The 16,691-nt window shown below is 44.9% G+C and overlaps 1 protein-coding gene across 1 annotated transcript in view; it reads right to left on the bottom strand.

Annotated features, from left to right (window-relative positions):
* crocc2 (ciliary rootlet coiled-coil, rootletin family member 2) overlaps positions 1-16,691 on the bottom strand; it is a 300,372-nt gene that overhangs the window by 202,089 nt on the left and 81,592 nt on the right. Inside the window, exons 6-7 of the mRNA XM_043702904.2 lie at positions 14,642-14,748; positions 5,266-5,431 (exon numbers count right to left, since the gene is read on the bottom strand). Of these exons, the coding sequence (XP_043558839.2) occupies positions 5,266-5,431; positions 14,642-14,748 (273 nt within the window). The remainder of the gene's footprint in view (positions 1-5,265; positions 5,432-14,641; positions 14,749-16,691) is intronic.

Here is a 16,691-nt window from a genome sequence, read left to right as displayed (position 1 = left end):
GTTTGCACATTCTCCCCGTGTCTGCGTGGGTTTCCTCCAGGTGCTCCGGTTTCCTCCCACAGTCCAAAGATGTGCAGGTCAGGTGAATTGACCATGCTAAATTGGCCGTAGTGTTAGGTAAGGGGTAAATGTAGGGGTATGGGTGGGTTGCGCTTTGGCGGGTCAGTGTGGACTTGTTGGGCCGAAGGGCCTGTTTCCACACTGTAATGTAATCTAAAACACCTAATCAGGATTATCTCGCCATTAATGGGGAGATGCTTAACACTATCAGCAGCTCTAAATATTTAATTGAGGATATAGCACACAATTATCAACTTGTCAGACACTAGAGTCAGATCTGACATTGAGTCACTGTTCACTGAAGTACCCATTCCCAAAGTTCACCTCATCATCAAACAACGATTAGAGAAAGTCATCTCCCTTTCCAACAGAACTGTGATGCCACAAGGTCAAACTTACAAACTTTGACTGATATACCTAAATTCAGTATCATTCCAATGGCAAGGCTCCAACTTCAAACAAATGGTGCCATTATGGGATCTCCATTAATCATCACTGACATTTTATAGAAAAGCTAACTAGTTGCTCTTCAAGCAGCTAGTCTTCAACCTAGAGTCTGAATTTAATGTGTAGATAATCATTTATCACGTGGCTTCATGATGACCAATTCACTTTGACATATAACGGCACTAATATTACTGAATTCCCCACTATCAACATCCTGGGGTCTTATCATTGACCTGAAACGCAATTGGACTAGCCATGTAAATGCCTTAGTTATAAGAATAGGTCAGAGGCTAGGAATCCTGCAGCATCCTATAACTTACCACCTGACTCCCCAGGGTCCACCAACTACAAGACCTAAGTCAGAACTACGATGAAAAGCTCCCCATTTGCAGAATGAGTGCAATGGGAGTGGGGAGAAAGTAGCATGGAGTACAATAGGTGAATGGGGGTGGGGATGAAGGTGATAGGTTGGGGAGGAAGGCGGGCGAAGGTAGCAAAGTGTACAATGGGTGGGTGGGGGTGGGATGAAGGTGATAGGTCAGAGAGGAGGGTGGAGTGGATAGGTGGAAAGGAAGATAGGCAGGTAGAACAAGTCATGGGGACAGTGCTGAGCTGGAAGTTTGAAGATGGGGTGAGGTGGGAGAAGGGGAAATGAGAAAACTGGTGAAGTCCACATTGATGCCCTGGGGTTGAAGTGTTTCGAGGCCGAAGATGAGGCGTTCTTCCTCCAGGCGTCGGGTGGTGAGGATGCGGCGTGAAGGAGGCCCAAGACCTCCATGTCCTCGGCAGAGTGGGAGGGGGAGTTGAAATGTTGAGGTGTGGTGTGGTTGATTGGTGCGGGTGTCCCGGAGATGTTCCCTAAAGCGCTCTGCTAGGAGGCGTCCAGTCTCCCCAATCGGGAGCAACGGATACAATAAATGAAATTGGTGGATGTGCAGGTAAAACTTTGATGGATGTGGAAGGCTCCTTTAGGGCCTTGGATGGAGGTGAGGGAGGAGGTGTGGGCACAGGTTTTGCAATTCCTGCGGTGGCAGGAGAAGGTGCCAGGACGGGAGGGTGGGTTGTTGGGGGGGGTCGTGGACCTGACCAGGTAGTCATGGAGGGAACGGTCTTTATGGAAGGTGGAAAGGGGTGGGGAGGGAAATATATCCCTGGTGGTGGGGTCCGTTTGGAGGTGGTTGAAATGTCGGTGGATAATTTGGTTTATGCAAAGGTTGGTAGGGTGGAAGGTGAGCACCAGGGGGGTTCTATCCTTGTTACGGTTGGAGGGGTGGAATCTGAGGGCGGAGGCGCAGGATATGGACGAGATGCATTGGAGGACATTATCTCTCCACCCTTCAGGCACTCTGCATGTATTCCTATTGAAGGGCTTTTGCCTGAGACGTTGATTTTCCTGCTCCTTGGATGCTGTCTGAACTGCTGTGCTTTTCCAGCACCACTCTAATCCAGAATCTGGTTTCCAGCATCTGCAGTCATTCTTTTTACCCAGACTGAGTGCAGTTCCAACAACAGTCAAACAGCTTGATACCATCCAGGACAACTCATCCCAACCTCAGCCATTCACTCCCTTCACCACCTGAGCTCAGTAGCAGCAGTGTGTACCATCAACAAAGTCACACTGCTGAAATTCACTGAAGCTTCTTAACACCTTCCAAACCTACAAACATTGTCATCGAAAAGGTCAAGGGCAGCAGTTACACCAACTGCAAGTTCTTCTCCAAGCCTCTCACTAGGTACTGACTTGGAAATAAATCACTGTTCCTTCACTGTCATGGAGTCAAAATCCTGGATTCCCTCCCTTTTGGCATTGGGGTACCTACCTACAGCCAAGGGACTGCAGCAGTTTAAGCAGCTAGTTCCACACCACCTTCTGAAGGGCAACTAGGGGTGGCCAATAAATCCTGGCCCACATTCCATCAATAAAATTTTTTAAAAATTCATCTCTTACTACAGCTTAACAACCAATGTTCAAGTAATTATTTTACCATAGAGATGGAACAATATTTTATACCATTTCTTGAAGTTCTCTTTGCCAAATTTCGCAGTGGCATATAAAAAAATCAAATGCATCATTAGCCCACTCATACCAAGACACCTAAACTACCAATCTTCCCTCTAAATTGGTTTTCTACTCTCTTATTAGAAAAGCCTACTCTATCAGTGACAAAATATCTACAGCAAGAACTCTAAACCTGTGATTCCTTTCATACAGGACTAACACATACCCAGCTCTTACTCACTCTACAACAATTACTTCCACTAGTCAACCTCCTGTCCACTGAAAACATGCACAGCAGCACACACACACTCAACTCAGTAAACATCAAGATCCAACACAAGTCATATAAAAATGATCCATTCTATCCTTCACACCAATAAAGACAAGAAACTATCTCACAATAATTTTTACTTTATTGCACACCATGTGATCCTGAACTCATCTATATGGGAAAACAGGTCACAAGCCTGCCCATTAGGATCAAGAAACAATCCAATGTAAACACAATGACTGGGACAAGTCAGTTACTATCACTAAACGAAAATCAAAGAAATACAAATGCTGGAAATCTGAAACAAAAACCGAAAGCACTGGCAGCATCTGTGGGGAGAAAGCAGAGACAATGTTCCGTTTCTTCTTCATTATGTAGAACAGTATCTCTCACATGTTCCATTCCTGCCTCTAGATAATAGACAGAGAATACTACCTGAAACGTTGAGGTCTACCAGTTCTGCTGAAACCTTTTAAAGTAACAACTGGTCTCTTCAAAGCAAATTTTTACATGGTACAACTGCAAAGGTTGGCATATTTAATGTTACTCCTCACACTACAGAAATTTTCAAATATTTTTACGGCTTTGCTGAAGTCACTTTAACAGGAATGTATTTAAAGCCCTTAAACTGTTGTCAACACAAGGAAATACTTGAGCAGGTAAAGGTGGGACATCTTTCAATTTCATTCTGTATTCGAGACCAGCATGGTAAATTTGCCCATGTACGATTTTCTGACTTCTACTGAACTGCTGATGAGCATTGATGACCAGCACAAATTTGCTCCAAAGTGACACCTAAAGATCCATTTTACAAAGACGTGCTCTTAGCAAGAACCCAAGACCACTGTCAGTATATAGAACACCTACAGAACATAGAACACCCACAGTGTGGAAACAGACCATTTGGTCCAACAAGTCCATACCAATCCTCCAAAGAGTATCCCTCCTAGACCCATCCCCTTAACCTATAACCCTACATTTCCTGTGACTAATGCACCTAACCCACACTTCCTGAACACTATGGACAATTTTGCATGGTTAATGCACCTAACCGGCACACCTTTGGACTGTGGGAGGAACCGGAGCACCCAGAGGAAACCCATGCATACATTGGGATGTCACAGGTGTACTTACTATCCACTGCACTTCTGCCAGGAATCTTTCACCCTAATTTCAAATGTATTAAAAAGACCCAGAGGATTACTCACATGGAGGAATCGTTAATATCCTCACTTTTTCTTTTGGGTCATGGAGGAGTGTTAGAAGAATTATCAGACTGAGGGAGAAAACAAAGCTGGGGGGAAGGAAGAACTGTGAGGAGGATACAGAGATGCTTCAGTGTGATTTGGATACTTTTGAGTTGGCAAATAGATGGCCAAACAAGTACAATGTGGATAAATGTGATGTTATCCACTTTTGGTAGCAAACAAAGGGAGGCAAATTATTACCTGAATGGTGATAGATTGGGAAAGGGTGAGGTTTCTTGTACAGCAGTTGCTGAAAGTTAGCATGTTGATGCAGCAGGCCGTGAAGAAGACAAATGGTATGTTGGCCTTCGCAGTGAGAGGTTTTAGGTACAGGGCAGGGATGTCTTGCTGCAAATGTACAGGGCTTTGGTGAGACCAAAGTATTGTGTGCAATTTTGGCCTCCTTATTTGAGGAAGGACGGTCTGGTTATGGAGGGAGTGTTGCAAAAAGTTTACCAGATTGAGTTCTAGGATGGCAGGACTGACGTGTCAAAAGAGACTGGATTGATTAGAACTACATGGTGGGGGGAAGAAGATGAGATACCTATAAAATTCTAACAGGACCAAATTAGGCAAATGCAGAACCAGGGGTCACTGTTTAAGATACAGGATAGGTCATTTAGGACTGAGATGAGGAGAAATGTCTTCACCTCAAGAGTGGGTGAGCCTATGGAATTATTTACCACAGACAGCAGTCGACGCAAAACATGGAATCTTTCGAAGAAGGCGTTGGATATAGTTCATTGGGCTGAAGGGATCAAAGGGTCTGGGGAGAAACTGGGAATAGGGTACTGAGTTAGATGATCAGCAATGATCATATTGAACCATGATCATATTGGAGCAGGCTCAAAGGGCCAAATGGCTTATACCTGCATTTATTTTCTATGAGGGGTGAATAATTGGAAGCATCTTGTTGTTGCCACAGGAAGTGTTCTGAAGTCTGGTCTCGAGGCATGTTTTTGTGGCTGAATGAAGATAAGGGTTTTCCTGCAGCACCCACTAGTTGCAGAAACATGAAAGTGTTCCATTCCCCATTACTGTCATCCATCAATGAGTCCAACAAAAAACACTTGGAAGAAAAATAAGAAACAACTAGCTCAAGCTCACAATGTGGTTCCTTTTTGTATTGCAACACAAATTATCACGGCAACACTTTCACATTGTTGCTGATGGTACTGCACAATAGGATTACATGTAAGTGAAACATGATATCATTGACTAGTTCCAGAACTGATAGCTACCTCCTGGTCCCATCGCTGCTTCATTTCTCTCCGCTCCAGTTCATTCCGAGCTATGTCAAAATCAGCTGTGATCTTGCTGATGTCCTCACCAAGCCGCTGATTGGCTGTGTTGGCTTGTTCCAGTTGCTCCCGCAACATGGCATTGACTTGGGATAGATTGCTGCTTCTGTTTGAGAGAAATTAAACAATCAGATTCTTTACTGAACTGAACCCAAATCACTTTCTGTAGTGATTCTGGTGCCTATCTGTACTGGTTAGTTGTCCTTTTCATTTCACACAACATTTTATCTGAGTTTGGTTATGTCATTTTCCTGTATGCCTGGGATTATTCCTTTATAGATACTTCACATGCCTCCTACTGAAATGGGAACAGATCATCATCCTCTAATCCATTTCCTTTGAGTTTTTACTCAACTCTTTGAGTTTAGCTCTGTCAAAGTTATAAAGGTGGTTCCTAAGGTTGTGAGGAATTGTTTCAGACACTCTATTAAATGTTATCACTCTGATTTCCATTTCCTATTCCTAGCAGAGGGATTGAGTTTAAGACCTGTGAGGTTATGCTGCAGCTCTATAAAGCCCTGGTTTGCCCACACTTGGAATATTGTGTTCAGTTCTGGTCGCCTCATTATAGGAAAGATGTGGAAGCTTTAGAGAGGGTGCAGAGAAGTTTCAACAGGATGCTGCCTAGACTGGAGGGCTTGTCTTATGAAGAAAGGTTGAGGGAGCTAGGGCTTTTCTCATTGGAGCGAAGAAGGATTTGATAGAGGTGCCTTGATAGAGGTGTGAGAGGCATAGATAGAGTGGATAGTCAGAGACCTTTTCCCATGGCAGAAATGTCTATCACTAGGAGGCATCATTTTAAGGCAGTTGGAGGAAGGTTTAGGGGAGATTCTTTACACATAGCGTGGTGGGTGCTGCCAGTGGTGGTAGTAGAGTAACATACATTAGGGACATTTAAGCGACTCTTGGATAGGTAAAATGAAGGGTGCGCAGGTTAGACTGATCTTAGAGTAGGATAGAAGGCTGGCACAACATCGATGGCTGAAGGGCCTGTACTTTGCTGTATTGTTCTATGTTCTATTCATTGTCTGGGTTGTTTACATATACAAGGACAAGCTAGGCATGGCTTCACATTGTTTCTCTTAAAGATTGACTCAATGTCTCAGCTACCCACTGGTTTGTGGTGAGCATAACTGACTTATATACAATGAAAGTCAACTGAAATGAAAGATCCACTAATCAGATCCATCCAATTAAAGGTGGCACAGTGGCTCAGTGGTTAATACTGCAACCTCACAGCACCAGGGATCCGGTTATAATTCCAGTCTTGGGCAACTGTCTATGTAGAGTTTTCACATTCTTCATGTGTCTGTGTGGGTTTCCTCCGGGTGTTCCGGTTTCCTGTCACAGTCAAAAGATGTGCGGTTAAGATAGATTGGCCATGCTAAATTGCCTATAGTGTCCAGAGATGTGCAGGCTGGGTGGATTAACCATGGCAAATGCAGGGTTACAGGGAAAGGGGAGGACGGGTGTGATGCTCTTCAAAGAGGTGGTGTGAACTTGATGGGCTGACTGGCCTGCTTCCACACAGTACAGATTCTATGATTCACTTTGTACTTTCCATGCAAACTTCTAATTATTTTCTGCTACTTTGTCACACACTTTCTTTTCTTAAAAGAAGACCATCTCACCTCACCTCATCTTAAGCATCTGCTGAAGCACTGACAATCAAACCCTGGAGACGGGAGACCATGGCCTGGTTTGGCTCAATCTCTGACTGTCTGTATCATATATTCTCACTTGCAAGGGTGGTTCTACCCTGTGCCTGGGATAAGTGAAGCAACAAAGTTGTGTAGGCTCTTGAAAGGGGTACTATAGATTGTGTGTTGTCACAGAAGGTGAGATTGGTGCTTGTGCTAATTTGAGGAGGGTACTGCCTGGTAATTAAAAATCAGAGTGGAGAATATTGATTTTACTGAGGTTTAAGGTTGTGCTATGGACAGATTGCAAGTTTTCAATCTTCTCATCACCTGTCCATAAGTAAATTTTAATTTAAAACGTTTTTTTTTAACAAACAGTAGAGGCATGTTTACCCCTCTCCCTCTTACTTGCGGATTCTCATGTTGTAATTCCCGCAAGAAACCTGTTATGAAGTTAAATCAGAAATAGAGTTTATTTTCACACCCTACTAGTTGTGGGAGGTGGGGGTATTTTTGAACACAGGTGTTCTTGTAAACATACAGAGAGAGATCAAATTGGAAAGGATAAAGAAGTTAATCTGTTAGCAACAACTTAGGTCCAAAACAACCAGGGGATCACAATTCATCAATTTCATTGCCTTTCAAATGGAGTCCAACAGTCCAAACCTGGAGTTAGATGTTGAATAAGACTGAAGATAACAGGAACTGGTAAGATAACAATGGGCTGTTCTGTGAATGGAATGTGAATGAGTCATGCAGGTCTGCTCAGAGTTAAAACTGCAGGAAATCATGCAACTGCTGGCTCTACCAAATAAGTTACTGAGCCAAAAAAACTGCAGATGCTGGAATCCAAGGTAGACAAGTAGGAGGCTGGGAAAACACAGCAAGCCAGGCAGCATCAGGAGGTGGAGAAGGCAACGTTTCGGGTGTAACCCTTCTTCAGGACTGGGGGTGGGTGTAAGGGGAGCAGCAGATAAAGGGGGTGAGGGGTGAGGGGAAGGTTTTGGTGTGGGAAGAGGGACTGTGTGTTGAGGTGGGGATTGGTGAAGACAGGGAGAGGGTACGACCTGGTTGGTCAATGGGAGGAATGGATCTGGTTGGTGGCTGGAAGGAAAGGTCGGTCAGGAGAATGGAAGGGAGGGGGAGGGGCTGGAAAGGGATTCAGGGGATGGGGAGCGAGGTTATTTGAAATTGGAGAATTCAATGTCATGTCCTCTGGGCTGTAGGCTGCCCAGGCGGAAGATGAGGGGTTGTTCCACCAACTTGCGATCTGATTTTTTGCTCTGGCAATGGAGGAGGCCAAAGATGGTCATGCTGGAAAGGGAATGGGAGGAGGAATTAAAGTGAACGGTGACTGGGAGATCCGGTCATCCCCTGAGGGCCAAGCTGAGGTGCTTGGCGAAACGTACCCTTAGTTTATCTTTGGTCTCCCTGATGTAGACAAGAGCTGAAATAGTGTTGCTGGAAAAGCGCAGCAGGTCAGGCAGCATCAAAGGAGCAGGAGAATCGACATTTCGGGCATGAGCCCTTCAATGATGTAGAGAAGACCAACCAGGAGTGTTTATGGAGCTTTAAGTGTTTCTGCTGTACCTTCATCTATGTATGTACTGTTGTCTCTTGGAGACACGCAACATAGCTGTATGGAATCCAATGTTGTTTGATTGGCTGATAATAGTTGAGGAGTTGCAGGCAGTTTCCTCTCATTAAAATTCACTTTGAATTGCTTCTGAGGAACGTTTTGCTGAAATATAAGTTCTGTTTAACTGTTTGAGTGAACAGAACTAAATTGCTTGCACGGACACAAACTGTTTGGGTTACAAAGTAAAACCCTCAGACCTGGAAAAGCATCCAATGAGTTATGGGTTTTGCCGTCAGCAGTAGATGTTGCATGGAGCAGTGTTAATCAATGATTTCAAAATTGCGTGGCCAAAAGGCAGTTGGTTTGCATCCTGTGGGAGTTAAGTGACCAGGTCTCCGAGGGTGGACTTGGGAAGACAAAGCAGCTAACATTGGGACAAAGAGCAGTGCAGATAAACAGCAATCAGTTGTACATCAGTTGTACAAGTGTAAAGTTATTAACATCTTCTACAGGATAGGAGTAACTAAAATTCTGGGGGTTTTTTCTCTTTCTTGGAAACAGTCGCCTCTGTAGCAGTTTGTGCCATAACAATTTAGTACTCGAATCTCATCAGATGTGGCATGAGGCATTGATCATCTGCCTGAAACTGACTTCCGAGAAGCTTCTGGAAGATAGCTGCTAAGTCCAATCACATGATTATCGTAGTCATCTTTGTCAGGCCATTTGTTTTGGGTTTTTTTTAACCAGCTCTAATAGAAATGTACTAAAGGTATTGATTTGTAATCTGTTTGCGAAAGTTGTTAGCCATGCTAGTTTTTTTTCTGACTCTTCAAGCAAGGAGGTTGATGGAAACACTAGATCATGGGATAGCATGCATGTTTTCATGTTTCTGAGGTTGAGCAATGAATGGGAGAAGTCATTTAGATGTGCTCAGAGTTATTACTTCTGTTGTAGGGAAAGAATTTTTTCATTTACAACGATGTTTTCATTTCCAATGGACTACAATGTCTTGTACTGGGAAAGCTTTGTTTAAGTCATGAACTTTGACCTAGAAGCAGTCAGGAGTAACTGTAATTATACTCAAAAATAATAATCTAACCTAAGCATGTTTGAAAAGGACTCACATATTTGCATAAATTTTAAAAGTGATATTTTGTCATTTTCATAATCCATTTATCCTGGCAGCTCTTGACATGGAAGCAGTACATACAGGGAGTCATGTGGCCAGACACAAAGAAGTGATGCAGAAGAGAAGAGAAAAGAGGAGGAACATTTCCAAAAGCTGTGTGTGTGAGATACAGGTGGACAGAGCCAAAATCTGAGATAAGATTAGGCAAGACATTGTAAACTCGGAGAATTTTGCTGCTGCTGCTGAGTTTTGCCACAGTCAAAAAGACCATTTAATAGCCAACTAAAGGAGTCTCTGGTAAAACCATGCCATCAAGACTGTTGTGTACCTATCCAAGGAAGTTTCTATGGTTTCCCGAAATATAGGGCGAAAGTGAGGACTGCAGATGCTGGAGATCAGAGTCAAGATTAGAGTGGTGCTGGAAAAGCACAGCAGATCAGGCAGCATCCAAAGGAGAAGGAAAATTGACGTTTTGGGCAGTAGCCCTTCATCAGGAATACAGGCAATTTCCCAAAATACAGCTGCCTGTCAACTTAACCAAATTGATGTTTGGGAAACTGACAGATCCGACATATCAGAAGCCAAGTTAAAAAACTGTGGACTTGCATATGGCACCGCAAGTCTGCAAAGAGTGATGCGGATGGTTGTGTAAGATCTTTGTGGTATTGATTACTTAAAATTTTATTTGAAATATATATGTCAAATATTCATGTTTCATTTGCATTGTTACAATTCGTGATAAAATAAAAATGACAAAAAGTGAATCCTATTAATATTTTCTTCATCTGATGGGTCATTCAGTAAATGTGGTTATTTAGGTTTACAGTTCCAAAAAGGGGAATATAACAATTAAATTCAGTATAGGACATGTTACTGCTAGATCCCAAAGTTTTTAAACTCACAGTTATATGGAAAGTGCAGATACTGTTGTTATGCCACCCAATGCGTTTTTTCTTTTTTTGCAGAGTGAGAGTTTTCACAGAGCTAGGGAGGAGAATGACCTCCTTATGTTATTGCTAGTGGTTATGGTTGACAGAGGAATGTTGATGAAGAGAGCGGGAGGACCTCCCTGTACTTCCTCAAAAGATACGGTGGGATCTTAGAAATCTGAACAAACTTTAACAGTTGATTTGAAAGATGGCATTTCTGATCACCCTCCTGAGGTGTCAGCTTAGATTCTGTGCCCGAGTCCCTAGAGTAACAATTAGTGAGCCCAGAAGTGAATTTGCCACTATGTACCCTGAGTGGGCGTGTGTTAATGTACAATATACTTACCAGATAATATTGGAATGGAAGCTGAGAATGAAAGGGAACAGACAGAAATTCAGTGGCTGTATAAATTTCGAATATTTCTACAAACATGCAACTTGGGCTGTAACTGAAATCTAAGATGAGTCTCAGCTGGTAGGTGAAAAACGGGACCCCAGGGGCAGGCAAAAGCGCACACTGGCACAGTCAATTCCAGATAAACACCAGTCTCAATCCAACAGCTGTGCATCAAAACCACTTCCCACTCATTGCCATCAGGCAGTCCCAAGGAGCCAAGTACAACATTTCAGCAGAAATAGGCAAGCAGAAAACGGTAAAATATAAAAACCACCTGCAGTGAGGTGTCACCCCGTACAGAATAGCACTGGCCTGAGCTAGTGTTTCAAATAATGGGGCTCAAACCTTCAAGTCGGAAAGCTCCATAGCTGACCAAGAACTGGGCTGGAGCCCAGATTCCGGAAGTCTCACCTCTGAACCCGGCATCGACTGTCTTCACCTGAAGTGAATGGGAATAGGAATATTCTCGCCCGCCCATGCATAACGGATGCTGCTGCACTTGTAAAAGCACAACTGCATCCAAGGAGAAGCAATTTTCATTCCTGGGATTTTCAAAAGACAACTTGTAGCTTTAAACATTTGAAGAAAATGTTTCAACTCAGCAGAGTTCTTTGGAGAGGGGAAAAAGTCAGCAAGGCCATTTGGACACTGTCCTTTCACACTCTGGGACTGGTTGGGACAGTGGGTCAGACACTGACCTTTCACACTCTGGGACTGACTGGGACAGTGGGTCAGACACTGACCTTTCACACTCTGGGACTGGTTGGGACAGTGGGTCAGACACTGACCTTTCACACTCTGGGACTGGTTGGGACAGTGGGTCAGATACTGTCCTTTCACACTCTGGGACTAGTTGGGACAGTGGGTCAGACACTGTTCTTTCACACTCAGGGACTGGCTGGGACAGTGGGTCGGACACTGTCCTTTCATCCTCTGGGAATGAATGGGACAGTGGGTCAGACACTGTCCTTTCATACTCTGGGACTGGTTGGGACAGTGGGTCAGACACTGACCTTTCACACTCTGGGACTGACTGGGACAGTGGGTCAGACACTGTTCTTTCACACTCTGGGACTGGCTGGGACAGTGGGTCAGACACTGTCCTTTCACACTCTAGGACTGGCTGGGACAGTGGGTCAGACACTGTCCTTTCACACTCTGGGACTGACTGGGACAGTGGGTCAGACACTGACCTTTCACACTCTGGGACTGACTGGGACAGTGGGTCAGACACTGACCTTTCACACTCTGGGACTGGTTGGGACAGTGGGTCAGACACTGACCTTTCACACTCTGGGACTGGTTGGGACAGTGGGTCAGATACTGTTCTTTCACACTCTGGGACTGACTGGGACAGTGGGTCAGACACTGTCCTTTCACACTCTGGGACTAGTTGGGACAGTGGGTCAGACACTGTTCTTTCACACTCAGGGACTGGCTGGGACAGTGGGTCAGACACTGTCCTTTCATCCTCTGGGAATGAATGGGACAGTGGGTCAGACACTGTCCTTTCATACTCTGGGACTGGTTGGGACAGTGGGTCAGACACTGACCTTTCACACTCTGGGACTGGTTGGGACAGTGGGTCAGATACTGTTCTTTCACACTCTGGGACTGGCTGGGACAGTGGGTCAGACACTGTCCTTTCACACTCTGGGACTGGTTGGGACAGTGGGTCAGACACTGACCTTTCACACTCTGGGACTGGTTGGGACAGTGGGTCAGACACTGTCCTTTCATGCTCTGGGACTGGCTGGGACAGTGGGTCAGACACTGTCCTTTCACACTCTAGGACTGGCTGGGACAGTGGGTCAGACACTGTCCTTTCATGCTCTGGGAATGAATGGGACAGTGGGTCAGACACTGTCCTTTCACACTCTGGGACTGACTGGGACAGTGGGTCAGACACTGCCCTTTCACACTCTGGGACTGACTGGGACAGTGGGTCAGACACTGTCTTTCACACTCTGGGACTGACTGGGACAGTGGGTCAGACACTGTCTTTCACACTCTGCGACTGACTGGGACAGTGGGTCAGACACTGTCCTTTCACTCTGGGACTACCGGGACAGCGGGTCAGACACTGTCCTTTCATGCTCTGGGACTGACTGGGACAGTGGGTCAGATACTGTCCTTTCACACTCAGGGACTGACTGGGACAGTGGGTCAGACACTGTCCTTTCACACTCTGGGACTGACTGGGACAGTGGGTCAGACACTGTCTTTCACACTCTGGGACTGACTGGGACAGTGGGTCAGACACTGTCCTTTCACACTCAGGGACTGGCTGGGACAGTGGGTCAGACACTGTCCTTTCACACTCTGGGACTACTGGGACAGCGGGTCAGACACTGTCCTTTCATGCTCTGGGACTACTGGGACAGCGGGTCAGACACTGTCCTTTCATGCTCTGGGACTGACTGGGACAGTGGGTCAGACACTGTCCTTTCACACTCTGGGACTGACTGGGACAGTGGATCAGACACTGTCCTTTCACACTCTGGGACTGACTGGGACAGTGGGTCAGACACTGTCCTTTCACACTCAGGGACTGGCTGGGACAGTGGGTCAGACACTGTCCTTTCACACTCTGGGACTACTGGGACAGCGGGTCAGACACTGTCCTTTCATGCTCTGGGACTGACTGGGCCAGTGGATCAGACACTGTCCTTTCACACTCTGGGACTACTGGGACAGCGGGTCAGACACTGTCCTTTCATGCTCTGGGACTGACTGGGACAGTGGATCAGACACTGTCCTTTCACACTCTGGGACTGACTGGGACAGTGGGTCAGACACTGTCCTTTCACACTCTGGGACTGGCTGGGACAGTGGGTCAGACACTGTCTTTCACACTCTGGGACAGTGGGTCAGACACTGTCCTTTCACACTCTGGGACTGACTGGGACAGTGGGTCAGACACTGTCCTTTCACACTCTGGGACAGTGGGTCAGACACTGTCCTTTCACGCTCTGGGACTAACTGGAAAGCGGGTCAGACACTGTCCTTTTACACTCTGGGACAGTGGGTCAGACACTGTCCTTTCATACTCTGGGATTGACTGGGATGTTGGTTCACATTAGCCTTGCATTGGTGACAATTCAGATTTGGGTTTTTGGATAATACTTCTCAGTTCTCTTTTACTTTGCTACTACTCAGAGGATTCAAAGCCTCCCGTGAGAATGAGATTTGGTTGTGTAAATCTAGGTTCTGAAAGGACTTGGGCATATAGAGGCGGAATGCCTCAAAATTAGTATTAAGCTCTTGGTAAGTTACTACTCCTGCTAAGAGGACACAGAAGAAATGCATACTGATGCAAGAGTTGATCATCGGAGGTTGACAATGAAGTAACAAGTGTAGTTGGAGCTTAACCTCGTAAGTTCTCACTCTCTACCATGAGCTAAGCAGTTTTCATTTTACTGGAACATGTCCAAGTTTCCTTCGCTAAAACCCCTTATCTGGGAAGTACGAACCTCATTCGTGAAACATTCTCCTCTGCTTTTTCTCCAGTGTGTTTAAGATAGTGGGTTACTCCACCACAAGAGATTGGAAACACAACAAGCTAAGGATCAGGACTCCGTATCACTGATCTGCGAGAGTTCCAGCTACTGATGACAAAAATAAAGAATAAATGTTGCTCACCTCTGCTGCTCCTCCTCTAGGCGAATGAGGGTAGTCTCCAGTTCAGTGCTGTGCTCATACTCTGTTCTCCTCAAGCGAGTTTCCACTGCCTCTACATGGCTCTGTAACTGAATTTAACGGCAGTGCCCAACAACAGTGATAAGAACGTCTGGATTTGGGAATGATGCTATTGACATGACTGAGAATGGAAGCAGCAAGAGGAGCCCTGATGCCACCTCAAGCCACAGTCATAATTCACATCTAGTCCAAGTGTTGTGCCTCCTCTCACTATATTACAGCTGACATTCCTTACTAGACTCCAGGTTCGGCTTCTTTGCACGAGCGACTGAAGTTGTCTGTCTGTCGATCCATTGAGGATCGCTCTAAGTCAGGCCCTAGTACAGATTGCATACATTGAGATTTTTGAATCATCACTAGGGAAGACCAGCTGAGCTAGTTTCCCTTTGCCTTCTTCACAGTCTTTGGATGCTGACTCCTGCAAACAAGGTCAAAAAGCCCATTTCTCCTGACGATGAGGAAATGGGTGCATTGGATGCTTTGCAAGGCAATGGTTCTAAAAAGGTTCAGTGTTGGAGACTGCATTAGGCACTACCCAATCTGATAATGTCACAGACTTAGGGGGAGAACCAGGAAGTGTAGCTGTAGTCCATAAAATGTGGAGCTGGAAAAATCACAGCATGTCAAGCAGCATCAGAGGAGCAGAGAGTCAAAGTTTTGGGCATAGGCCCTTCATCAGACTCCAGGTGAAGGGTCCTGCCTGAAACATCGACTCTCCTGCTCCTCTGATGCTGCTTGACTCGCTGTGCTTTTGTCTGACTTTCCAGCATCTGCAGTCCTCACTAGCTTCAAGTCTAGCTCCAGGTCTTGATGTGGTCAGACTTGTCATCTGGGGCTCTAGTTAGTATTAAATAATTATGCCCAGATGTAGCGATTGCCATCATTCAGTGAACTATATCCTATTGATAAAATAAGGGCCTCTTCTTGTTCCGATTCACTAGCGGTTTATCATCCACCATTATTAACTGAATAGGTCCCGAGACCTAATATGGAAGTGAGGATCAGTGGCAGCATTTTACAGCAAACACAACTGGCCCAGGTTGATGCTGTAACAGATGACAGTTTATGTCAGTGCCCGTGAATGAAAACCGCTTATTATTACAATTCCCTCACACCCTACTTTTGCAATCTTGTCCAGCATTAGTTGTTTGGTCTCCAAGTGCATCTCCCTTGACCTAAGTCTTTGGGTCCTGAAACTTATTCAACAGAAATCCCCTCCATAATCATTTCACCTTAGCTATATTTCCAACTTGTCTTTAAAAACTATCAGGCTGCCTTTACTTGTGCTTTCAGTTACCTTACATCTTTACTTGATGATAAGAACATAAAGTCATAAAAAATAACAACAAGACTCGGCTGTTCATCCCATTGAATTATGGAGCAGGATGAAAACGATCATGGATGATTTGACTGCAATCTTAACTCCAATTTTCCACCTACACCCGTCGCCTTCAACTCCCTTGTCAATCAAAACCCTGACTGATTCAGCTATGAATACATTAAATGATCCAGCCTCCACTGCGCTCTGTCAGAGAGAAATCCGCACACTAACAATCCTGGGAGAACAAAGTTAATACAATATAGGAGATCCTATATTTTTAAGCTGTTTCCAGTGGATCTAGAATACTACACGAGTGAGTATCTCCTCAGCACGTCCCTTAACAAGTCTTCTCAAAATCTTTTATGTTTCAATAAGGTCGCCTCATTATAAACTTCCGAGTATAAAAAGAAGCCTTCATTCCATGAATCAGCCTAGTGAACAGATTCAGAAGTTTTTCCAGTGCAAATATAACCTTCCTTAAGGAAGGAGATGAAAAGTGTGTGCGATATTCTAGGTTCAGCTTGATCAGTGCCTTGACAAGCCTGGAAAAACGCACTGTCATCCATCATTCTGCAGTCCTTTTCCCCTTTAAACATTATTCTGACATTTTTTGTTTTCCCCTCCAAAATGAATAACGCTTTTTCCCACATTATACTCCATCCACCTAAATAT

The sequence above is a fragment of the Chiloscyllium plagiosum genome, unplaced genomic scaffold (genome assembly GCF_037043375.1).
Source record: "Chiloscyllium plagiosum isolate Xiang-an unplaced genomic scaffold, Cpla_swu_hap1 HiC_scaffold_13, whole genome shotgun sequence".
Taxonomy (NCBI): Eukaryota; Metazoa; Chordata; class Chondrichthyes; order Orectolobiformes; family Hemiscylliidae; genus Chiloscyllium; species Chiloscyllium plagiosum.
The sequence above is the reverse complement of the archived record's forward strand: the minus strand, read 5'-3'. Positions and strand labels throughout refer to the sequence as shown.